The sequence below is a fragment of the Panicum virgatum genome, chromosome 6N (assembly GCF_016808335.1).
Source record: "Panicum virgatum strain AP13 chromosome 6N, P.virgatum_v5, whole genome shotgun sequence".
In the NCBI taxonomy this organism is placed as follows: domain Eukaryota; kingdom Viridiplantae; phylum Streptophyta; class Magnoliopsida; order Poales; family Poaceae; genus Panicum; species Panicum virgatum.
Window position 1 is genome coordinate 39,227,506 of NC_053150.1, and position 23,577 is coordinate 39,251,082.

The window sequence follows — 23,577 nt, forward strand, 5'->3', positions numbered from 1 at the left end:
GTGGCTAGTAAATGATGTATTTGGTTGTCTGGTTTGCTTTGTATAGAATCACTCCTACTTGCTAAGTTTACCCCGCTTTGAGGATTTCATCGAATAGGTGGTGGGTGCGTAGGAGGAGCACAACAAGCACGTCTGCGAGCACCTGGCGGACACCATTGACGCCCCTCCCCTGCCTCGCTTGGCAACACTGCTCCCACTACGACCAGACCACTCAAGCAAACATGAAATTACGTTAAAGGTTTGGACACACGCTCAGGGAAATGTGGAAGTACCTTGGCCTTTGAGTTTGCACTTAAGAATATGCATTTTCTTGGACATTTTATACAAACCCCAAGGTAATGATATGTCCTTGGGAGTTGAATTTCGCCGGCATATATACTTCATTTTCTGGTAGTGCATTCTTGACTAGCATTGTGTACAATTATGCCATAGATAATGATAACCCATTTTGTCACAAAATAAATAGAAAAACAACTCGATTAAATAACAACCCATTTTGTCACAAAATAAATAAACATATCTCACCAAATATAGTTGATGTTCGTAAGCATATAATATCCGTTCACAAGCACATAACTCATCAAGTTCACAACCACTAATGATTGAAGTTCACCCTTGAAGCCACAAGCACATGAGTTCAAGATTAAGAGATACCGGCGTTGTTCAAGTGTAAGATACGATTAAGAAGCAAATTGTTTTCTTCCATTTGCTTCTTGAACACCTCCAACTCTCTCTGAGTGTTCGCCAGTGCTTGCTCTGTAATCTTAGAGTTCTTCTTTAGTTCATCTACTTCATGGTGGAGAGAAGTTGAAATTTGCTGTGCAGTACTTTGTTCTTTCTGAAGCGTTTTCTCTGTTGATTTCTCTATTTTCGTGGAGATCATCAGGATACCAACATTCTTCAAAAATGTATTGTTGGAGCTGTTGTGATAGAGGACCTTGGAAACAACCTCAGCACTAGACATTGGTGCCTGGCCAACAACAGCAGGTTCTGCTTCCATAGTTTTCAGAGCGCACTGTATAAGAGATCCAAGGATCAAACATTAGTTTATTGATAGAACAAAGATGCCATGACTCCAATGAAAAATTAAAAACAAAAAAATAAAGACGTGCACAGATACTCCAAATGGGCGTCCTTCTTCAAATCCATGTGCGGCAAGTTCGGTCTCAAGCCGCACATCGACGGCATGCTCCCTGCCTGCCGCACCGATCCCCAATGGGATCAAGCCGACTGCTGCATCCGTACTTGGATCTTCGGCTCCGTCGACGACTCCATCCTTGACCTCGTCATGGACGGCGATGACCAGACTGCCCGCGAACTGTGGGTCTGCATTGAGGGCCTCTTCCGCGCCAACAAGGAGCCGCGCGCCCTCCTGCTCAGCCACGAGTTCCACTCCATGCAGCAAGGCGATACTCCGATCTCTGAGTTCTGCCAGGAGATGAAGAAGATGGCCGACTCCCTGCGCGACATCGGGCACGGGGTCTCGGATTCTCAACTCGTCCTCAACCTCCTGTGCGGCCTCAACGACCAACACCGCCGACGACATCGCCAACTCCACCGTCCTCCCCACCTTCGCTTAGGCCTGCGACATCCTCGTCCTCAAGGAGCTGCACCTGAAGAACTCCGATTCGGTGGCCGCCAGCACCGCCCTCCTCGCCTCCACCAACGCCTCTTTGTCCACCTGCACGAGCCCAGGCTGCCGCTCCTCTTCCGCTAGCAGGCCGGCCAGGCCACTCAGGCCGGCGGCACCCCTCAGCCCATGGGACAGCGACCCACTGGGCCCTGGTTTTGCTTCAACCCGGGCTAGGCTGCATTCCAGGAGCAGGCCGCGGGTGGCTGGCGCGGCTCGGCTCCTGGGCTGCTCGGCCCATCACCCCAGGCGCACACGGCCTTTGCTGCCCTGCAGGTGTCACCCCCGGCCCAATCTTGGGATCAGGCCGGCCTGATTGCTGCGTTGAATCAGATGGCGCTTCAACAGCCTGGCTGGGTCATGGACTCTGGCGCCTCCAGTCACATGTCGGCGACGGATGGTATACTCCTCTCCCGCCTACCCCCCTCTCACTCCTTCATAACCGTAGGCAATGGTTCCTCCATCCCAGTCACGTGCCGTGGCAATTCCATCCTACCCACCAGTGCGTCCAAATTTACCCTTAATAATGTTCTAGTTGTTCCATCACTCATCCGTAACTTGCTCTCTGTTAGACAGTTTACCCGTGATAACAACTGTTCCATAGAATTTGACGCTCTTGGTTTCTCTGTTAAGGATATCCAGACCAGACGCGAGATGCTTCGCTGCAATAGTGACGGCGACCTCTACACTCTCCCAGCAGCCGCCACCTCCACTGCTCCACACGCCAGCCTCGCCGTCACGCCCACGGCCCACCACTTGGCATCATCGTCTCGGTCATCCAAGCTCCGTGACTTTAGACATTCTTCGGAATAATTTATCTATAAGTTGTAATAAACCAGCTCATACGCTTTGTCATTCATGTCAGTTGGGTAAACATGTGTGTCTCCCTTTTTCCAACTCTAGTTCACGGAGTAGTGTTGCTTTTGAGCTTGTTCATTGTGACGTTTGGACCTCCCCTGTCGCAAGCATATCTGGTTATCGTTACTATCTGGTTATCTTAGATGATTACACTCATTACTGCTGGACGTTTCCCCTTGCTCGCAAGTCGGACGTTCTCTCTCACGTTACCAGTTTTTGCGCTTTTGTCCAAACTCAGTTCGGTCTTCCCATCAAGAATTTCCAGGCTGATAACGGTACAGAGTTTGTCAACAACAGTCTGACTTCTCTATTCTCCTCGCTAGGTATTCACTTCCGGTTATCATGCCTCTATACCTCTCCCCAAAACGAGAAAGCCGAACGCATGCTGCGCACCCTGAACAACAACAGCCGCACCCTACTCATCCATGTGCACATGCCTTCCCCATACTGGGCAGAGGCTCTCGCCACTGCTACCTACCTCCTTAATAGGAGGCCCTGCACCTGGGCACAAAATTCTACCCCCTATGAGATGCTGTACCATAAGGCCCCTGACTATGCGCATCTTCGCATTTTTCGGTTGCCTATGCTACCCAAACCTCTCTGCCACGGCACCTAACAAGCTGGCTCCCCGCTCCACAGCTTGCGTCTTTCTCGGTTACCCGTCTTCACACAAAGGCTATCGTTGCCTTGATCTCTCGACTCGGCGAATTATCATCTCTCGTCATGTAGTCTTCGATGAGACATGTTTCCCCTTCACCTTGCACACCCCGTTCTCCCCCTCCAGCATCGACTTCCTGCTTGCTGGACGTGCCGCGCCGGTGCCTTGCACTGCTGCAGCGGCTCACCTCCCTGCAGAAGCTCCATCGCTTGTCGATGTTGAGCGACCGCGCTCGTCGCCCCGGCTTCCAGATGAGGAGCTGCCTGAGGATCCCGCCATCCTCTTCCACGGCCCAGTGCTGTTCAGCCCCTCGGCCTCACCGAACAGCACACCAGCCATGGCGTCTTCACCTCCATGCGGGTCAGATGGACCGCCCAACGGCCCGACTGCTGCTGCTGCTGGGCCGCCACTCGCTGCTGTCCACATCGCACTGCCGCCAATACACATCAACATACAGCTTGTGTACAGTCGTCGTCCGCGGCTTGCTGCTACTACTGCTGCTACAGGTTTTGCAGGTCCTGCGGCGCCGCCAGCACCAGCACCAGCGCCCCCTACACCAGCACCGGTGCCGACGCCGGCACCCGCCCCCTCCCGGCCTGTGACTCGATCCCAGACCGGATCGCTTCGTCAGGTTGATCGACTGAACCTGTCTGCGACGACCTCCGTCATCTCCCCACTGTCGGCGAACTATCGCAGTGGGTGGGCTGATCCCAACTGGCGTGCTGCCATGACGGAGGCACTTGGTGACTTGTACCTCGTCCTCCTGGTGCTAACGTGGTTACGGGTAAGTGGATCTTCAAGCACAAGTTCCACTCCGACGGCACCCTTGCCCGTCACAAAGCCCGTTGGGTGGTCTGTGACTTCTCCCAGCGACACGGCATCGACTACGACGAGACATTCAGCTCCATCGTCAAGCCGGCCACCATCCGCACCGTCCTCAGCATAGCAGTCTCCCACGCCTGGGCGATTCATCAGTTGGACGTGAAGAATGCCTTTCTTCACGGCCACCTCGAGGAGACTGTCTATTGCCAGCAGCCGCCTGGCTTCGTCGACCTTGCTGCTCCTGACAATGTCTGTTTGTTACAGAAATCTCTCTATGATCTGAAGCAGGCTCCCCGGGCGTGGTACCAGCGGTTTTCCACGTACCTTCACCAGCTTGGATTCGTCGCCTCTACGTCTGACACCTCCCTCTTTGTCTTCAAAGAGGGCATGAGTGTCGCCTACCTGCTACTCTACATCGACGACATCATCCTCACGGCGTCGTCCTCAGCTCTGCTTTAGCGCATCACCGAGCGTCTTCACTCTGAGTTCGCCATGACGGATCTCAGGGACCTGCACCACTTCCTCGGCATCTCCGTCACGCGCTCCTTAGACGGCATGTTCCAGTCTCAGCGCCAGTACGTTGTGGATCTCCTTCGCCGCGCCGGCATGGCCGAGTGTCACCCTACAGCGACACCTGTCGACACTTGGGCCAAGCTCTCCGCGACGGATGGCGCCCCTGTTGCTGATCAGTCTGAGTACCGGAGTCTCACTGGCGCTCTTCAGTACCTACAAAAATTTCAATGAAAAAAATTAGAAAACAAAATCTAAATTATTTACTTTCTAAGAATAGATCTATCACTGCTGTGCAGCCTGCGCTCACCTTGCTTCAACTGTTCAACTTCAAGCCTCAGATTGGAGTTTCCATAGTTTGCGTATGAAGATGGTTTGCATAGCAACGTTGCCTTGCAACATATAACAACTATACATCATGTTATGCGTCTATGTTGTACCGCATAATCTAAAAAAATTATACTTCTTCCGTCCCAAAATAAATGCAATTCTATGGTTTAAAATTTATCTCACAAAAAATGCAACTTTGACTTAGCAATCACAAAAGACAAGAGTCTCCGGAAACTTCTTTTACAAAAGACAAGCCATTGTCTAGATTTTTCTTACAAAAGACAAGTGACAATTTGGTAATTTTCATTTAGCATTGATTTATGTGTTCAGTTCTAGAATTGTATTTATTTTTGAGACGGACGGAGTACATGTTATGTATAATATTTGTTAAGCCGCCGGGCCCGCAGCGGCCGCAGTTCTTTTACCACGCACATCCAAACAGCAACTAGTGGCCTTGGAGCGGCAGTTGCGGGTCTTGTGTTAGACAAAAGGCATTTTGGTAACAATATTCAACTTCAATTTGGCGCTATAATATTGTAAAGCATCTTGGTTAGGTGCGTATTAGGTGTAGACCTTGGACTACGAGCGAGGTCAGTAGTCGAGGGAAGCAAAAGAATATTATTTGTGTTAATTAGTTCGCGAAATGAAAAATTTTAACTGTCACATCAGAGATTTGACCAGATGTTGAAAAGGATTTTTGAAGACTAATTAAAAAACTAAATTCATAACCCGCCTCAAAACTCTGAGACGAATCTTTTAAGCCTAATTAATATTCCATTAGCACATGTGGATTATTGTAGCATCTATGGCAAATCATGGAGTAATTAGGCTAAAAGATTCGTCTCGTCGTTTACAACCAAACTATGTAATTAGTTATTTTTTAACTACATCTAATACTCTATGTATGTGTCTATGTAATTAGTTATTTTTTAACTACATCTAATACTCTATGTATGTGTCTATAAATTCGATGGGATGGATGAGGGGAAAAAATTTTTGGAACTAAACAGCCCAGTGCCGAGTGTCATGAACCAGTCCACTGGCCGGATTTTCTATACCAAGTTGTCGACAAGACCATCTGACAGTTGAGCTTCGTGGTCGGTTGACCTCTCCTTTAGACTCTGTTCTGCTCCAGTAGCCTCCAACCAGCTAGCAGTATTTTTCTCTCACACTACTGCAGCAGCAGCCTCCAGCCACCAGCCAGCCAACAGTGTTTTTCTCTCACACCACTACAGCAGCAGCCTCCAGCACCAGCACAGCGAACAGGGCCTTAGAAGAAACCAAGGAGGCGGAAACCTCACTAGAAATCGAAAACAGCTTTGTTTTCTTTACCAGATTATCACCCACTTACGGAAACAGCTTGAGTTAATGACAGCAGTTATTCACAATTTGTGTCGAGAACAAAAATTTGCAAAGAACTCTTAGTTTTACGTGGAAAACTCCCTCTTAGTTTTTTTTTGAGGGGATTCAATCTTTGTTTTAGGTGCCCAAGAGCCAAGACCTTAACGCGTAGCTGGGTCGGGCCGCCGATGCACATGTCGTGCTCTCAAGATGCAGCAGCGTGACTCGTCTGTGTTTAGTTCCATTTTAAAGTGCTGTAAAATGTAATACCGGACATTGCGGTACACATTTAAGGTACCAAATGTGGTCCAATTATAAAATAAACTATAGATTCGATCCGTAAATGACGAGACGAATTTTTGAAGTCTAATTAATTTGTCATTAGATTATGAGTTACTGTAGCAGTTTAGTGTCTAATCACGATCTGATTAGGTTCATTAGATTCGTCTCGCGATTTACAACTTAACGATGCAATCGATTTTTTATTTTGACTAGATTTAGTGCTTTATGCATGAGCCGACATATTCGATGCTATAGTTTTTGGAAGTTTGAAGAATGGATCTAACAGAGCTGACTGACTTTTCCGGATTGCATGGCCCAACTCCACCATTACAAGTTTGGACTAAACAATCCAATGAAAGCAATCCAACGCCATTCAGTACTTGGGCCCATCTACAGGCAAAAGAAACATCGTTTGGACTAAGGGCAGTCCCAACGCAGACTCTACAGTAGAGTCTAAATCTATTAATTGCACTGCCACGTAGGCATTTTGATGACGTGGCAGCAGATTTATTGAGGAGGGAGGGAGAGAAGGGAGGAAACGGCGTCTAAATAGGACGCCGAGTCTGCGCTAGCCCCGATGCCGCAAGACTCCGGAAGACTCGCGATGGGGAGGACCGCATCGAGTCCATGGATCTCGTACTCCGCCGCCGCTCCCCTTCCGCTTCTGCGCCAGCTCCCGCCTCCGCCCCGCGCGTTCCCTCTCCCGCGCTCCATCTGCTCCCGCGCTCATCCTGCTCCCGCGCGCGCTCATCTCCAGCGCGCGCCAGGGACCGTCGCCGCAAAAATTTTGAGGTCCGCCCCCCTCCAGGGCAGGTAAATAAATCTCCCTTCCTCTGTTGCCCATCTCCCATTCTCCCTTCGCTCCCATCTTCTCCTCCCATCCACTTTGACCAAAAAGATACCCAAATCTCAGATATGAATCCATTAACAAAGACTGATGGACGGTGAGGAAAAGGCGGCCCTAGAACCCATCCTCCATCTGTCCGTGCCGCTGGGACCTGTGGTTTGGTCGCCGGAGCTGCTGGAACCCGTTCTCAAGATGGAGCCATCGGTGTTCCTCAAGCCGATGCTGGTATTCGTCGAGTTGCTGGTTCTCCTGTCGGTGGATGGTGGCCAACTGTCATCTCCTACAGAAGGGTAAGTCTTCAAAGAAGTACATCTGTAGGTTATAGATTGTTTAGCTAAGTCTAATTAGATTTGCAACGATAGTTTGTTGTATCAGTTTGATTAACGCAGCTGTTCAGTTAAGGTAATTGGCTGGGGGGGAAATGTTGTGTTTTGCCAATAAAAAATGATTGGGGTACCACATCCTGTATTGGGGTAACGCAGCTGTTCAGTCTAATTATATTGGTTGTTTGTGGAAAGCTAGCTTGCTGTTTGTAATTGATTTCAAGACCTTCAGATATCTATCACCTTTGCTAAAAGTTAGTACAATTTAAAAGAAAAACTGGTTGCAAATACCTTTACTACAATTCACTGTCTGTTGCGACTTCAATGGAAATATGCATAGCTTTTGTTTTCGGACAGTTATCTCAGCTCTGAGTTAAGAATCTAAAAGTTTTTTTGTCTAAGCAATTTTAGTGAACAAATAATTGATTAGAGCTTGGAAATTCATATGGTTGCAGGCTATACCCACCAGGAGGGTTCTCAAATATGATGGAGTCAAACCCATTTGCTAACCATCCTAATGCAACTGAAAATTTACACTTCGTTGGTGCTGGAATGAGTCGATCTCCAGTTTCGCCGCAATACATGAGTGCTACAGGAACTCCCTCTCCAGCACAACAAACTGATCATATGGTGGATGATTTAGATGCAGAAGAAAATGAAACAAACAACATCCCTGATGATTCTAGAACTGACAAACATTTGAATTGGTCCGTCCCTGAAGACATACGATTGGTAGGTTCTAACCATGCTATCTCCATGCACACTCGAAGATTAAAAATTCTCTCTTTTTTTAATTTTGTTTCTATTTTATTGTTTATGTAGGCCAGTGCTTGGTTGCATAATTCAAAGGACCCAGTTGATGGAAATGAAAGGAAGGCAGATGCTTATTGGACAGATGTTACTGAAGAATACAATAAGACCATAGAAACTAGCCGTAAGAGGAACCGGAATCAACTAAAAATACGTTGGGATCGTTCTAAGAAACCATTATCTGATTTTCATGGATGTTGGGCAAATGCCAGTAGAGTGTGGCAAAGTGGGATGAGTGATGACCAATTGATTGACAAGGCATTAGAGATGTGGTCTAGCCGAAATAATAATAAGGCCTTCCACCTGCTGCATATGTGGAAGGTAGTACGTGGTGAGCAGAAGTGGTCTGCATATCTAGCAAGGTTGAAGAAGGCTGAAGTTCAGAAAAGTTTGGCTGATAAAAAAATTGAAGCAGCTAGGATTAATCATGAAGCAGCCCATGAACAAACTAAGTGCAAAATGCTAGAAACTTACACACAGCTCCTGCTTGTGCCTACTGGTCAGCTCAGTGCAGATGCTTTGGCTGAAAGAAACTTGGCACTAGAGAGCTTGAGACTTACTTTATTTCCCAAGGTATGTCACTGCCAACTTTTTTTCAATTGCTCATTTAGTTGCTTGGAACTGTTAACTGACAATCTATAATTTCCTGGAATTTATGCAGTAGCAAGTATGTGCAATGAAATGCGACCATGGAAGCAATTTCTATAAGGTATTTTAATTCTTGTGACATAGTGCTATTTGAATTCTCAGTGCTGCTGTAATTTTAATGCTATGATCAGTGCTATTTTAGTGCTATTTTAATTCCTAGGACTTGCGACTAGTGCTATTTTAATACTAGTGTGAATACATACAGCCACAATAAGTCTGAATACTAAAGCCACAAGTATGAATGCAAACAGCCACAATAAGTCTGAATGGAAATCTGAATACAAACAGCCACGGCAACTGTGACTATATACAGCACAGCCACGGCTGCTATCCCTTTGCTGTGCCCCTTTCTACTATCCTCTACTATCCACAATTCTGCCGAGATCCTTTGTTGCCATGGATGGAGATGGCAGCATCGATCCTGCTGATCTGTACTCCATGGATGACTATCTTCAAGAGCAAGAAATTCTAGATGAGTTTGGTGATCATCTAGTATCTGAAATGCAGTTTGTTGTTGATGTCATACATGGTGGAAGAACTCGACGTGGTCCTAGGCGATATGTGGATAGGCCTCGTGAACAAGCCCAACAGGAACTACTAGATGACTACTTCACTCCTAATCCAGTCTATGATAAGAAAGATTTTCGTAGAAGATATAGGATGAGGAAACCCCTCTTTCTGAAGATTGTTGAGGCCTTGAGTGGGTGGTCTGAGTATTTCACCTTAAGGTTGGATGCTCTGAATCGTCCCGGGTTCACACCAATTCATAAGTGTACTGTAGCAATGCGTCAGTTAGCATTTGGCGGTCCTGCAGAACAGTATGATGAGCATTTGAAGATGGCAGAAAGTACTAGTGTGGAATGCTTGAAGAAGTTTGTTCAGGGTATCATTGAAGTATACGGTGAAGAGTACTTGAGACGCCCAACAGTACAAGATGTACAACGATTGTTGGATATCGGTGAGCGTCGTGGTTTTCCAGGCATGATAGGGAGCATTGACTGTATGCATTGGCACTGGGAAAAATGTCCCTATGCATGGAAGGGACAGTATACTCGTGGTGATCATGGTGTGCCAACCATCATTCTAGAGGCTGTTGCTTCACATGACAGATGGATATGGCATGGTTTCTTTGGAGTGGCGGGGTCCAACAATGACATCAATGTGCTGAATCAATCTACTTTGTTCGTCGATCAGTTAAGAGGAGAAGCTCCCCAGGTGCAGTACTTTGTGAATGGAAGGCAATATAGCAAACCTTATTATCTTGTAGATGGAATATACCCAGAGTGGGCTATTTTTGTCAAGTCCATACGTGCACCACAATCAGCTGAGCACAAGCTGTTTTCAGAACATCAAGAGGGGGCAAGAAAAGATGTTGAATGTGCATTTGGGATTTTACAAGCTCATTTTCGCATTTTACATAACCCGGCACGTCTATATGACCAAGGGGGTCTTCAGAATATCATGTTAGCTTGTATAATTATTCACAACATGATAATCGAGGATGAGAAGGATATAGAGAACGATTCATTTGACTTGAACGAAGAAGCAACCACATCTACTGTTCAGGCCGCTACAATTACTCATGGACATGATCCGGTGATGGAGGATGTTCTACAGAGGGATACCGAGATTCGTGATCGTGAAGCTCATAGGCAACTACAATCTGATTTGATTGATCACATTTGGCAAAAGTTTGGGAATTGAACTAATTAGGTAGCACTGTGATTTTTTATATACATATAAACTGCCTTCATGTTCAAGATACATTAAGATTTTGTTTTTGAAACTGAAGCATTGAGATTTTGTTAATTTAACCTCCTGTATAGTTTTGCCAACTTAACTAACCCATTCTCATTTCTTCACAGATTTGCTTGGAGGACTATGGACATGAAGTTCTGAGGAGGATGACGGAAGGCTTATCATTATCTAAATACTATTTATCATCTATTTAGTTTGCAATTCATATCTATGTCACTATTGTTATATATTGTGATGGATGACTCGTGGCTGTTCTAAACTACCATCGAAGTTCTGTTTAGTATGTTTGGGTTCTGTGACCGGTACTATGCACTGTTGTGTTTTCGTTTTTTTTAAATCTTAAGTGCTTGTTTGGTGTACAGAAGATCACATGGTATTGTGCCACAGCTGATCAGCTTTGTTTGTGCTGCACAATAAATGGTTTTATGTATGGAAACTACTATTACATACTTTGCATTGGGAAGTATAGTTTCTTGTGATGGAGTCTTTGAGACTTAGACTCTATGAGTGGAGTCTGCATTGGGACTGCCCTAAACAGTCGGGAGACGGCGCCAATCCCATGCATTGCCCCGCCCCCTGATTTGCATCCCCCGCCAGACCGTCGCGCCGCCTTGCCCGCCAGTCCGCCGCGCCGCCCAGGCTGCTGCGAGTGGGGAGGCCACCAGGAAGCAGCGTGCGTGAGGCCAGGGCCGGCCGCCACGCCGCCTCACCCTCCAGGCCACCGCGCCGCCCAGACTGCCGCTATTGGGGAGGCCACCGGGAAGCCGCGCGTGCGCGAGGCCGGGGCCGGCCACGCCGCCGCCTCGCTCGACAGGCCGCCGCGCCGCGCTGCCCAAACCGCCGCGAGTGGGACGGCCACCGGGCAGCCCCGCGGGCGAGGCCGGGGCTGGGGCCCTGCACTGTCGACGCCCCTGCTTGCAGGTGAATGAGAAGGCCACACTGCCCCGGCCCAAGGTGAATAATCTGCTTACTAATTTGTTACTCAATGCAGCTTAGCCAATTTCTTGTAATACCAATCATTATCAGTGTGGTTCTCCTATAGGCTCCTCGCGGCGGCGGCGAGACGGAGGAGCAGGGGCGGCGCACGGCAGCTGGCGCCTCTGCCTTTTGCCTCCGTTTCCTCGCCCTCCACTGTGTCGCCGCCCTCCTCCGCCGTTATAAATTTATCTAGATTTATCTATAGATTGGTCTAGATTTATTTAGGTTTATATAGATAAATCTATATCTCAATCAAACATGATCTAATAATTATAAAAATTTTACTATAGATCAATCATATAATTATTATCCCACTATAAAAATTTCACCATAATTGGACAACAGAAACTGTAGATATAAATTAATTGCAGAAAAACATATATCTAAAACTATATAAAAAATTTGTACTAAAGTATATCATATAATATGTTTAATGCATAGATCTACTTATGTGGAGTTCAATAAAATTGAATTTTCTCTTTTATGATGTTTTTATGATTTACTGTGATTTTTCAAAGATTTAATCAAAATGAAAAATAAAAAAACCGCTGCCACCTCACTCTCAAACCGCTCAGTGAGGTTATGTGAACGGTTTTGTGAGTTGAGGAGGCTGGACGGACGGTTTTGTGGTCCAGGGAGAAAAATCAGATTCGGCTCAAATTTGAGGGAGGGAAAAAAATGACTTTTTCCAATAGCGAAACAGACACCAAAGCCCAAAACCCGATTAAGAGCCGATATTGGGCTTTGTTGGCTTTCGTTGTTTTTTTCAGACCGACGCAGCACGGCCCAAAGCCGAAACGGCAGCCCAGGCCCACGCGGCTAGCCGCGCCACCCGTCATCCACAGGACCCACGCCGGCAAGCCTCCACCGGCGGCGCGCACTATCAATCCCCACCTCAGGCCCTGTTTGGTTACGGGTAGCACGGGAAGCACGGGTGGAACCAAACGAGACGGGCTGCATCTATTTTACATGGGCTTTGTTGGGCTAGTGGGGCCCACGCTCGACGCAGCATTGTGCACACGGGTTAGGGCACCCAACACTCCCCCGCGCTGACCGCTCCCCCCGGGCCCCGCAAGGAGCGCCGCCCCGCAGGAGCGCATCCGCCCCCAGCACTCCCCCCCGCCCCCCGCCGCAACGACCGCCGAGCGCCCCCCCCCCCAGGAGCGCATCCGCGCCAGCCAGCCCCTAGGAGCGCATCTGCACCGCGCCCCCACCACGCAGGAGCGCATCCGCGCCGGCCCCCCTACCCCACGCGCGCGCCGGAAGGAGCGCCTCCCGCCGCCGCCGATGGGACCCGCTGGAGGCGCGTCTTCGCATCCGCCGCCGTAGGCCACCACGCGCGCTGCTTCCTTGATCCCCACGGACGCCGGGAACTAGATCGGCTGAACAAGCGGCTCCATCCACTACCTGACCGAGGTCATGGCCCGATCTGACGATGGCAATGTGTGGGATTTCCTCTCCCTGGGGGACACCCACCATGCCGCCGGCGGGGACTGCGCTTCGTCGTCCAACACCGGCGCGCAAGGGTCAGGCCAAGCGCCGATGCCTCCTCCCGGCACAGATCTGCCACCACCGGCGCCTCATTTGGGCGGCTTCCCTCCCCCGACGGCAGGCGGATACGGCCACTTCCCGATCTTGCAGGCCTACGCCGGCCACCATCTGGAGCCACATCCAGTGACCGGCTTCGACCTCAATGCTTCGAGCTCAGCGGTTGGGGGTACTCCTGCAAATTCACCGACGGCCCCAGGTAAGACCGGCCTACTCGCATCTATCACCGCCACTAATGCACATAGCCTACCTGTTTCATGCGCCTCATGTTTCATGGTCTTGATTTGTGTTCCAGCAACGTTCGCCCCACCAGCGGCGGCATGGGTAGTACCTTCCATGGGGTATGGGCATCACCAGAACCCGTGGTCGCCACAGGCTGGCTGGGCCGGTTCGTCGCAGCAGTACCCCCCTCCTGTTCCGCCAGGTCGCGGTGCACATGACGAGGGCGCCCTGTGTGGACAAAAAGGCCGTGGCCGGGGCCGTGGACGCTGCGGCCGTGTTCATTGCAGTGGCGCTGCACCGCCGTCGCCAAGTCGAGGTTCCAGCCGTGGGCACTCCCAAACTCGCAACACGCTTACCATTGAGAGCTCCTCCAACTCCGGCACTGGCGACGACGGGGACAACGACGACGACGGTGATGACAATGACTCCACGTCAGACAATTATTCCTCGGTAATTACTTTTCCATTCTCCACATATTACTGCTTTCGTGTTTCAATTCAAACTATTGCTGTAGTACCCAGTTTGCTTATTCCAGCATGAGGTAGATATGGTTGCCATGTAATTGGAAGTTGTAGTTCACAAATATACATATGGTAGTCATCAAATATACATCAAAAAATTGTTTGATAAATTCTGTTATAAATCTTATTTAACATTGTCGTTCCATTTGTGTTCATTCATAGAGAGGAATCCCTAGGTCGGATGCAAATTGGAACGAATCAAATACGCTCCTTTTCTGCGACCTTTGGATAGAACAATGTATGATAGGCAACTGTCCACATGGTAAAATGAAGACTAAACGATACCGCAAAATAATTAGGGAGTACAGGCACAAGACTGGCTTCAACCATGATTTGAAGCAGATGCAGAATGAGTCAAGGAAACTCAAAAGATTTCACTACTTAATTCTTGCATTGGCTAACCAATCGGGGGTTTCAGAACTTCCTGGTGGTGGGTACTCTATCCCCGACCATGTGTGGAATAGACTGCATAAGGTACTTACATATTTCCAGTCATTTGCTTTTATGTGCCATACCTCTGTGACATATTTCTGAGTATAAATTTTTTTCGTTATACTCTTTTGGCTGCACTCGCAGAGATGGCCAGACGAGGTCAACAGACTCAAGAGGGGTTTTCCCACATGGACTGCTAAACTATGTGACATGTTCAAGGAATGTACAATTGACTGGAGCAAAATGAAAGTGACTGGTGACTATGGAACCTCAGATGGTGATGGCAGCAGTCCCACAACCACTTCTGGCAGCCGAAAGAGGGCAAGCAGTGGTTGAACTTCCTCAACCGCTGAAAGTCCATCGAAGAAGAACAAACACCCCAAGGCACCATCCGCGAAGAAGGAAAAATTGAAAGTTAGATCCCTCTTGCAGTCCATGTTTCTTGAAATGAAGAGGCCGGCTGAAGCAGCAAAGCAGGTTCTGGACCAAGCTCATGAGCTGAAGAAGGCCAAGGAAAAGGAGAAAGCTGATGCACTCAAATATTGCTTGGATTTGGCAGTTCATAGTGGCATCTCAAGAACCAACGACGAATTCTTTTTCTTGAGCAAGCTGTTTAAATCCAAACATTGGCGAGGAGTGTTTTGCTACTTGCAAACGCCGGATGAGCGTCTTGCGTGGATCTACAAAGCATTTGCTGATCCTACGATGCATGCGGAGTAGCTATTTATGTCGTCCTAAATAATGTTTATGTTATACTATGTCGACTATCATGTGGGACCATGTGTGCCTATGAACCTGTTGCACTCATATGTTCTTTTGTGTAATGTTAGCGGTGGCAACTATGTTATGAAGCTTGTAGATGTGACTGAACCTAGTCATCGTCATGTATGCCTATAAAACTTGTGTTGGGTTTCTGTCATGATGTTTGTTTCATTCCACTGGAACTTGTGCTTGCTGCATATTGTGCTGTTACTTGCTTAAGTTTAAATGCAATTTGATATCCTATTATGCATGTCTAATTGTGGCTTTTTGTTGACGGTGCAGGCATCAAGTACAGCGGACAATGGAGGGTTGAACGGAGTCGGAGCAAGGACTCACGGTGCGGCAGAGATGGGGAACGAACCTGCACCAGCAAGCAGTAAGCATTGTGAATTGTTGATAGTCAGTCAAGTTTTGATTTCATATATTTTCTGCCAGCATCGCTCCGAATATCATATGTTTTCTGACAGCATGGCTCCTGAATTCATTTATTTTCTGTGCAACAGTTCCAAATGGCGCAACTGTAACAGTTCCAAATGGCGCAACTGTAACATTCTGATTTCATTTATTTTATGCAAATGCAGCTGAATCAGGGCCTCCTGATCCGGTTTCTGAGGCTCTTGCTGACTTGTTTGGAAGTGACGATGAAGTAATTCCGGTCATGAAGGAACTCTTGGAGGAAAGCGAGAGGAAGAGGCAAATCATGCACCAGGCGTTACTACTGGGTATGTACTATTACACGTATTTGAAAAAAAAACCGTCAGGTAGCCAAAGAAAGTGGAATTGAGTGGGTAGAGAAGACATTACACAATGAAACATCTTGCTACAACATGTTTAGGATGAATCCTCCAGTATTTGAGATGCTTCATGATGTATTGGTCCAATCTTATGGGTTACTGTCAACAAGTAGGATGTCATCTAGAGAGGCCTTAGGAATGTTCCTGTGGATGATTGGGCCACCTGAACCTGTTAGGTAAGCTGAGGACAAATTTACACGGTCAATGGAGACGATAAGCCGGAAATTTGAGCATGTGTTAGAGTGTGTTTGCAACCTAGCTAAAGATATCATCCGACCAAGTGACCCTAATTTCAGTACAATACATCCCAAGATAGCAGACCACAAGTATGCTCCTTTCTTCAACAATGCAATTGGAGCAATCGATGGAACACATGTCAAAGTGATCGTGCCCGGCAAGAAGGTTGGACCATATTTCAATAGGAGCAAGGAGAAGAGTCAGAATCTGCTGGCAATATATGACTTCGACAGGAGGTTCACGTTTGTCGCAGCTGGGATTCCTGGTTCGGCACATGATTGGACTGTCCTACAAGAGGTGATGCAGAGGTACAGTGACAATTTTCCTCGTCCTCCCCCAGGTATGTGGCCATGGTTTTGCTCGGGTTGTCATTGCTGCGGTAAACTGTTACATATGTTTTCTGAACAATGGAAAATTTTTGTAGGCAAGTTTTACCTGGTGGACTCGGGATACCCGAACCGCTCGGGATATCTAGCACCTTACAAGGGAGTGAGGTACCATCAAGATGACTGGAAACAGGCCCCACGAGCTCGAGGTAAAAAAGAAATCTTCAACCAAGCTCATTCCTCAATTCGGTCGGTAATAGAGCGATCCTTCGGTGTGTTAAAGATGAAGTGGCACATATTGTTGGGTCTCCCTCACTATTCTGAGCGCAAACAGACACAAATCATATTGGCTTGTTGTGGGCTGCATAACTTCATTATAGAGAATGACAGTGATGATGTAGACTTCAATAGGGATGAGCCAGAGGTGGCATTGCCAGAACCGGATGAAAATGATGATGAACCAGAGGAGTACGGTACAGCAGCGCCAGTGGATGAAGATGGCAACATGAATGCACTGCGTGATGAAATAGCTGCCGCGTGCCTCTTGGCTTCACGTTTGTGACATTTGTTTGTTATGTTTGTCATGTTTGTCTCCATTTCTTGAATATGTCAATAATGATCGGTGTGCATGTGTGGACATTTTTTTATTACCGCAATAATGATGTGTGTGCATGACTGTATTGTACAATAATGTAGTTGTGACATCTCTGTACTGTAATGTAAATATTATGATTTTTTTCCATGTGTAATACTTAATCTGACATTTTTCATAGGCCAATATAAAGTATGTTGTGTGCATGTAACAAAATTGGTTGCTTTGTGCTAACTTATAGTACAAACCAAACAAATATTATGCTAGCTGTGCTACTTGTGCTACCTTCATGCTACTTGTGCTACTCGTGCTACACCCCTAACCAAACAGGGCCTCACCGTCGATGGTGGCGTCGCGTCCTCGACCGAGCCGGCACGGGGTGGGGGCGTCGGCGCCGGCGGTGCTCCCCTCTCCCGCTGGATCCCTGCCGATCGAGGCCGCCGGGTCTGCGGCGACGATGGGCGGGAGGCCCCTCCAGGTCGACGCCTCTGCCGGCCTGATCCGCGGCGCCTCGGCCGTTGCCGCCGCCCCGCCGCATCCGCCTCCGACGTCCGTCGATGAGCGGGCGGCTCGTGTCCAGGAGAAGCGGCGGGCGACGGGCGGCTCCGCGTCCTCGTCTTCCTCGAGCGGACCCCTCACGCCCGCGCTTCAGCTGGCGGTTGCCAAGGAGCTGATCTATCGCTTCGGCATGGCGCAAAAAAAGAGGGAACTCTCAGACGGCGAGCTCTCTCTCGTCAAGTTCCTATTGGATGGGATGCCCACCTTGGAGGCTGCCGTGAGGGCGTGCGGTGAGCGCCACTCGCCGAGGTGGGGGTTCATGGTGCGGGCTCCGGTGCGGAGGGCCTGCCTGCGGCGCGCTGCGTCTCGTCCCCGTCCGCCCCCTTCAGGAGAAGAACCACTCTGCCTGCGCTTCAGCTGGAAATTGCTAAGGAGGTGGTCAGTCGCCTGACCTCTCTCGTTAAGTTCCTGGAGGATAGGATCCCAGGTTTGAAGGCTGCCTCGGGGGTGAGCGGTGGAGCAGCTCCGCTACCGTCCAAGGTGGCTCCCTCTGGTCGTGTGCCGGCAAAGGCGAGACGCGCTGTTGCCGTGAACTTGTCGCCAGTGCCCACCCTGCGTCCCAGAGGGCAGGTTGCTACGCCTGCTGCTGAACATGTCACCGCTGGCTGGTGGGTCGTTACCAGGCACTCGGGTGAGGGAGATGCCCATGCTACCTCTGGTGTACATAGCAAGATGTCAGAGGCCAATGTTAGCCATGATCGTCATACAGGGCAAGAATTGTCAAGTGAAGATGAATCCTTGTCCTCGTCCTCATCTTCTCCAAGCAAAGAACCCCTCACACCGGCGCTTCTGCTGGAAATTGCTAAGGAGTTGATTAATGGCTTTACCATGGCACAAGAATATAGGATGCTTTCAACCGCTGAACAATCTCTCATTAAGTTCCTGGAGGGTAGGATCCCTGGCTTGGAGGCAGAGGTTGCCTCAGAGGTTTGCGGTGGTGGAGAAACTCTATCCCCATCCAAGGTGGCGTCCTCTGGTCATGCTTGTTTGAAGGCTAAGGCGAGGCACATTATTACCGGGATCTTGTCACAGCCGGCGACCTCCCTATTTCGCCCAGAGCTGTCTGCGCCGCTGGCGCACCCACCGTCTCACCAGGTTGCTGCACCGGCTGCATATGTCACCGTTGGCCAGCAGGTCGTTGCCAGGTACTCGGGTGAGGAAGATGCCTGTGCTAACTCTGGTGTACACAACAAGATGCCAGAGGCCAATGCCAGCAATGAGCATCATACAGGGCAAGAATTTTCAAGTGAAGATGAATCTTTGTCCTCGTCCTCATCTTCTTCAAGCAGAGAACCCCTCGCACCTGCGCTTCTGCTGGAAATAGCTAAGGAGCTGATTAATGGCTTGACCATGGCACAAGAAAAGAGGATGCTTTCAACCGATGAGCACTCTCTCATTAAGTTCTTGGAGGATAGGATCCCCGGCTTGGAGGCAGAGATTGCCTCGGAGGTTTGCAGTGGTGGAGAAGCTCTATCCCCGTCCAAGGTGGCGTCCTCTGGTCATGCTTGTCTGCAGGCTGAGGCGAGGCGCGTTATTACCGGGATCTTGTCACGGCCGGCGACCACCCTATTTCGCCCAGGGCTGTCTATGCCGCTGGTGCTCCCACCGTCTCACCAGGTGGCTGCGCCAGCTGCATATGTCACCGTTGACCAGCAGGTCGTTACCAGGTTCTCAAGTGAGGAAGATGCCTATGCTACCTCTGGTGTACACAACAAGATGCCAGATGCCAGTGTCAGTCATGATCATGGTAGAGGGCAAGAGTTGTCAAGTGCCACAGTGCCACAGTGGGTGTGATCTAGGGATTGTTACTGAAAAGAGCAGTACTACTATTGCTCCAGAAACAGCTCCACCGCCTTCAGATGGTGACAGTACAGCAGAATCATCGGGTGTTTCAAATTGTTGGGGCACGGCAACAGAAGATAAAGACTTTGATGACCTCGGGCTTCCAGACGACCTTGGAATTTACTGAGACTCTAAGAGGTAATGTCGTACCATGAGTAAACTTACCAGCTGATAGTATGTTTAGTAATTAGTACATTGCCAGCTTTGATTAGAGACTTAGATTGGTTGTTATGTTGATGTTTTCATAGTATGATGTTTTTGTTTTGGTAGAGGAGCAGTACTGTGTTGGTCGGCGCTGTGGTCGTGCAAGATTATTGTACTTGGCTATTTTGGCGTTTCCTCTATCTTAATGCAAAAGGTATCACTGAAACAAGTCAGCATGGCAAGTTTCATGCCAACCCAGTGTTACAGCACAGAAACAAACTTCTCACTGACACAAAAGACAACTCGGTGATTTTCACGCCAACCCAGTGCAACTTTCAAGTTCATTGAAAGCTTATTTTCTTTGATTTTCTGTGAACATGGCTGCACAAAAAATTATATACATACTTAATTACACTCTACCATCCAGCGTGGCTCTCATAACCTTAATTCTTAAACCTGCTGTTCTCAGGAATTTGATCGGTGGGAGGTGCTCATCTTCAATGACTCTTAGGTGGTTTCAGTGTCAGTTCAGTAAGATCCTTAGTGTGACAGAACCGCCATGTTAAACGGCTTAATTAAGCGTAATGGCCATCATTTGAACGCATCAGACGCATTAGCTTAATTAAGTGTAACCTGACCGCCTGTTTTCAACCCACAGGCCGATCGAAACACACCAGAAGTCTCGCGCGACGGCGAGCACAGATGGTACCAGCATAATATAATTTCACAAAAATAGATAATAACATAAATATTTATAAAACAGCTTTAAATTTAGAATTTACATAAAATAAATGACAGCAGCGGAAGAGAATATGACCTGAGAGAAGGAAATTTGATTGAGAACCAATAAAACAAAACGATAAACTATGGAGACGTGAGGACGTCACATCGAGCCCACCGATGTAAATCCGGGTTAGCTCCTATACCTAAATCAGGGTAAACAACAAACCCTGAGTATACTAATACTCAGCAAGACTTACCCGATTAAGGGTATACTTGGCCCAATATCTAGACATGCGAGGCTTTTGGCCGATGGGTTTGTTTTGCCAAAAAGCATCTAAAATAGATCCTTAACTTCAAAATTTTAGCTCCAAATTATAACAATAAATTGGCTAAACATCTATGAATTGCATATCTATAGCAACCAAGGTGGAAACATAATTAATTAGATAACATCAGCATTTATCAACTCGTTTTGTTTCATTTCCTTACTACGATGTGACCCGGAGATCAAGGTGCTCATGTCCGAGAGCGACTGACGGCGAATCGATCCGATTTAACCTTGCAAGGTGGACCTAACCAACACGGCACATATTAGCCCCGTCGGACCATACGGACCAACCATTCCCCTCCCCGCCTCGAACTACAGAAACCAGCCCAACGACATATGGTCAGCCGAGCTTAACGTGAGACCACCAAAAGTAAACATATGCATCCCCATTTCTCCGCGACTACTCAACTACCCCAGGAGTTGGGTGCGGGTTCCTGTACTTTCGAAGCAAGGTAGTACTCGGCTTACCGGTTTCGACTACCTCCTACTCCCGGCATGCGGTTAGTACAATTCAAATATGATCAGCAGGGCCAACAACGGTACGGTCCTCAATCGACTCGGACGGGGCTAAGACACCCAGGAACCCTGTCCTGCTGCCATACCTATACATCATCATCATTCCCCGCTCGGCCTCATATTTCCATGTCAATTTCAACAACTCAGGTACTGTATATAAGTATATAACCTACATCTTGTGAGTAACCGGAAATTACTCGACTTCTAAGTATCCTATATCTCGCGAGTGCAAAAAGTCACTCGACTTCTATCGAGAAGTATTAAGCATAGCATTTCTATCGTCCTATACATGCTAGTATAATTCAGGGAAACCTAAGGATCATGCAACTAGGGTTCCAAACAATTCCTAAACCAAATGCACAAGTAATAGAGACATATATATAGGTGTCATAATTTGAAATAATAGGACATGCACCGGGGCTTGCCTGGGATTAACACTAGGTCAGTGTTTGTTAGATGACACTCGCTTGGCGAGTATTCCGGTCCAAGCATGTACTCCTGGTTCTTTGCCTCTTCTGGATATGTCCACCAAACATCGTCTTTGTGTTCGGTTCCAATATCACGTCCTTCACATGGTTCATCTATCGTACCTAAATGAGGTGCAATAATGCATATGTATGAATGCACAGAGGTACAATAGATAATACATCAAAAAGAGCAAGCAAGACAGACACAAGGTCACGACTGAGCATCCATAAGCATGAAGGTCATGAGCTAGCTTTAGCAAACATGCAAATAATATCAAGCTTAAACAAGAGTTGCATGAGCAACATCTAACATGTCATACATGACTTATGATCACCAGAAAACATAGCATCCAACCCGAAATTAATTTATTTAAAGCCTTTCTTAATTTATTTAGATAATAAGACATATAGGCATATATATATGATCATACATGTAAAGTGCACAATAAATTCTACCAAAATCACAGTAGATCACCAATACTCCTAATAGTCTACTGCACAAATTTCACATGCTCAGGTTTTATATTTTATTGATTATAAAACAGACAAATCTTTATTGCACTTAATCGTGTGAGAGCAAGTTAAATGTAAAACTTCATATTTTCTGTAAACACATGGCCATATTATATTTTTTTTGACCAAAATAACATCATACAAGGGCAGTGGAATCACATTTTCCATTTTTACACATTTCTATTATTTATAAACTATTTACTTAGCATTCAACAAGTTAAATAAAAAACTTAGTCATACTACCCTCAATGAACTTGAAATTTTTACCACAGCGCACACATCACAAGAATAGTCTACCATAAAAATTTAATATCATTTAGAGCACTATAACTGCAGTTATGAAAAAGACAAGCAACACTAGCATTAAAACCTTAACAAGCATAAATCTATTTTTACAGCAAATATTTTCAACTAACACCCATCATATTATGATTCCACTGCATAGATCTACTCACAAGGATTCCAAAACATCTTAAATTGCTATTTTACGATTTTTCTACTATTTTCTATGGATTTTCAAAGTTTCAATCGATTTGGTCCCTGAAAGACTATTCATATGAGTGTATGACAATGCAGAAAACCCCCTGGACTTGCTTCAATTGTTGCAGGAGGTCCCTGGGCGCAAGTTAAAGCAGAGGAAGCGCTCAGGGGCTCGATTCCGGTGAGAGAAGGCCATAGCGGCGGCTTGGAAGTGGTGGGGAAGCACGAGAGGCTCGATAACTACCTGTGGGTGGTTTCGGTTGGGATCGGGGATGACCGGAAGTGGGGGCGCGGCGGAGCAGTGAGCGGCGGTGCTCAGCGCGGCGTTTCCGCATGCCGGCGAGACCGGGCGGCGGCAGGGCGGCGCGGTCCTGCGACGAGAGCGGTGGCGCGAAGCAGGTGCGCCCGTCGGCGCTGCGCAGGGGCACGCGGAGGCGGCCCGCGGCGTGTAGCAGCATGCCGGCGGCGGCATGGCTCGGGAACGAGCGCGGAAACGACGTAAACGCGATGGAACGAGGCAAGCACGAGCATCAGTGAGTCAAAGGGAGTCGATTCTTATACCTAGGTTGGAGGGAGAAGGGCCAGAAGGACGGATCGACGTGCAGCCTGAGTTTCGTTGAAGTTTAATGGAGGCCGGTGGTACGGGGCTGATTTCCAGCCAAGGTAGGCTTCGGCCGGGCTCAGGGAGGGGCAACGTAGGTGCGGAGTGGGGCGAGACGGTTTGGGGCGCGCCGAATCGGAGCGGGGCAGTGGCAAATGGCCGGTGCGGCGGCGGCG

General features: G+C 48.0%; 4 protein-coding genes across 5 annotated transcripts; all 4 read left to right on the top strand.

Annotated features, from left to right (window-relative positions):
* The first annotated feature begins 7,368 nt into the window (after positions 1-7,368).
* Positions 7,369-9,120, top strand: LOC120678150 (glutathione S-transferase T3-like). Its single transcript, XM_039959305.1, has 4 exons — positions 7,369-7,568; positions 8,057-8,333; positions 8,424-8,984; positions 9,073-9,120. Exons 1-4 carry the CDS (start codon positions 7,369-7,371, stop codon positions 9,073-9,075), a joined length of 1,041 nt encoding a protein of 346 aa, XP_039815239.1. The 3' UTR covers positions 9,076-9,120.
* A 599-nt stretch (positions 9,121-9,719) lies between these two features.
* Positions 9,720-10,763, top strand: LOC120678151. Its single transcript, XM_039959306.1, has one exon. It carries the CDS (start codon positions 9,720-9,722, stop codon positions 10,761-10,763), a length of 1,044 nt encoding a protein of 347 aa, XP_039815240.1.
* A 3,180-nt stretch (positions 10,764-13,943) lies between these two features.
* On the top strand, positions 13,944-17,370 carry LOC120678747 (protein ALP1-like). Of its 2 annotated transcripts, none has more exons than XM_039960064.1 (3): positions 13,944-14,015; positions 15,862-16,651; positions 16,736-17,370. In XM_039960064.1, the coding sequence occupies exons 2-3, from the start codon at positions 16,279-16,281 to the stop codon at positions 17,197-17,199; spliced, it is 837 nt and encodes a 278-aa protein (XP_039815998.1). In that variant the 5' UTR covers positions 13,944-14,015; positions 15,862-16,278; the 3' UTR covers positions 17,200-17,370. The 2 variants fall into 2 exon arrangements, with proteins under 2 accessions (XP_039815998.1, XP_039815997.1); XM_039960063.1 differs by lacking the exon at positions 13,944-14,015 and adding an exon at positions 14,269-14,560.
* Positions 17,371-18,459: 1,089 nt separating this feature from the next.
* On the top strand, positions 18,460-20,211 carry LOC120678152. The gene is made up of 2 exons (XM_039959307.1): positions 18,460-19,767; positions 19,900-20,211. The coding sequence occupies exon 1, from the start codon at positions 18,460-18,462 to the stop codon at positions 19,579-19,581; it is 1,122 nt and encodes a 373-aa protein (XP_039815241.1). The 3' UTR covers positions 19,582-19,767; positions 19,900-20,211.
* The last annotated feature ends 3,366 nt before the right edge of the window (positions 20,212-23,577 follow it).

Excerpts from the sequence above, each read along its gene's own strand:
- LOC120678152 (XM_039959307.1), top strand. The coding sequence starts at position 18,460 with ATGTCAGAGGCCAATGTTAGCCATGATCGTCATACAGGGCAAGAATTG.
- LOC120678150 (XM_039959305.1), top strand. The coding sequence starts at position 7,369 with ATGGACGGTGAGGAAAAGGCGGCCCTAGAACCCATCCTCCATCTGTCC. Across the intron at positions 7,569-8,056 it reads CTGTCATCTCCTACAGAAGG|GCTATACCCACCAGGAGGGT; the intron begins GTAAGTCTTCAA and ends ATATGGTTGCAG. Across the intron at positions 8,334-8,423 it reads TCCCTGAAGACATACGATTG|GCCAGTGCTTGGTTGCATAA; the intron begins GTAGGTTCTAAC and ends TTGTTTATGTAG.
- LOC120678151 (XM_039959306.1), top strand. The coding sequence starts at position 9,720 with ATGAGGAAACCCCTCTTTCTGAAGATTGTTGAGGCCTTGAGTGGGTGG.
- LOC120678747 (XM_039960064.1), top strand. The coding sequence starts at position 16,279 with ATGGAGACGATAAGCCGGAAATTTGAGCATGTGTTAGAGTGTGTTTGC. Across the intron at positions 16,652-16,735 it reads TTTTCCTCGTCCTCCCCCAG|GCAAGTTTTACCTGGTGGAC; the intron begins GTATGTGGCCAT and ends AAATTTTTGTAG.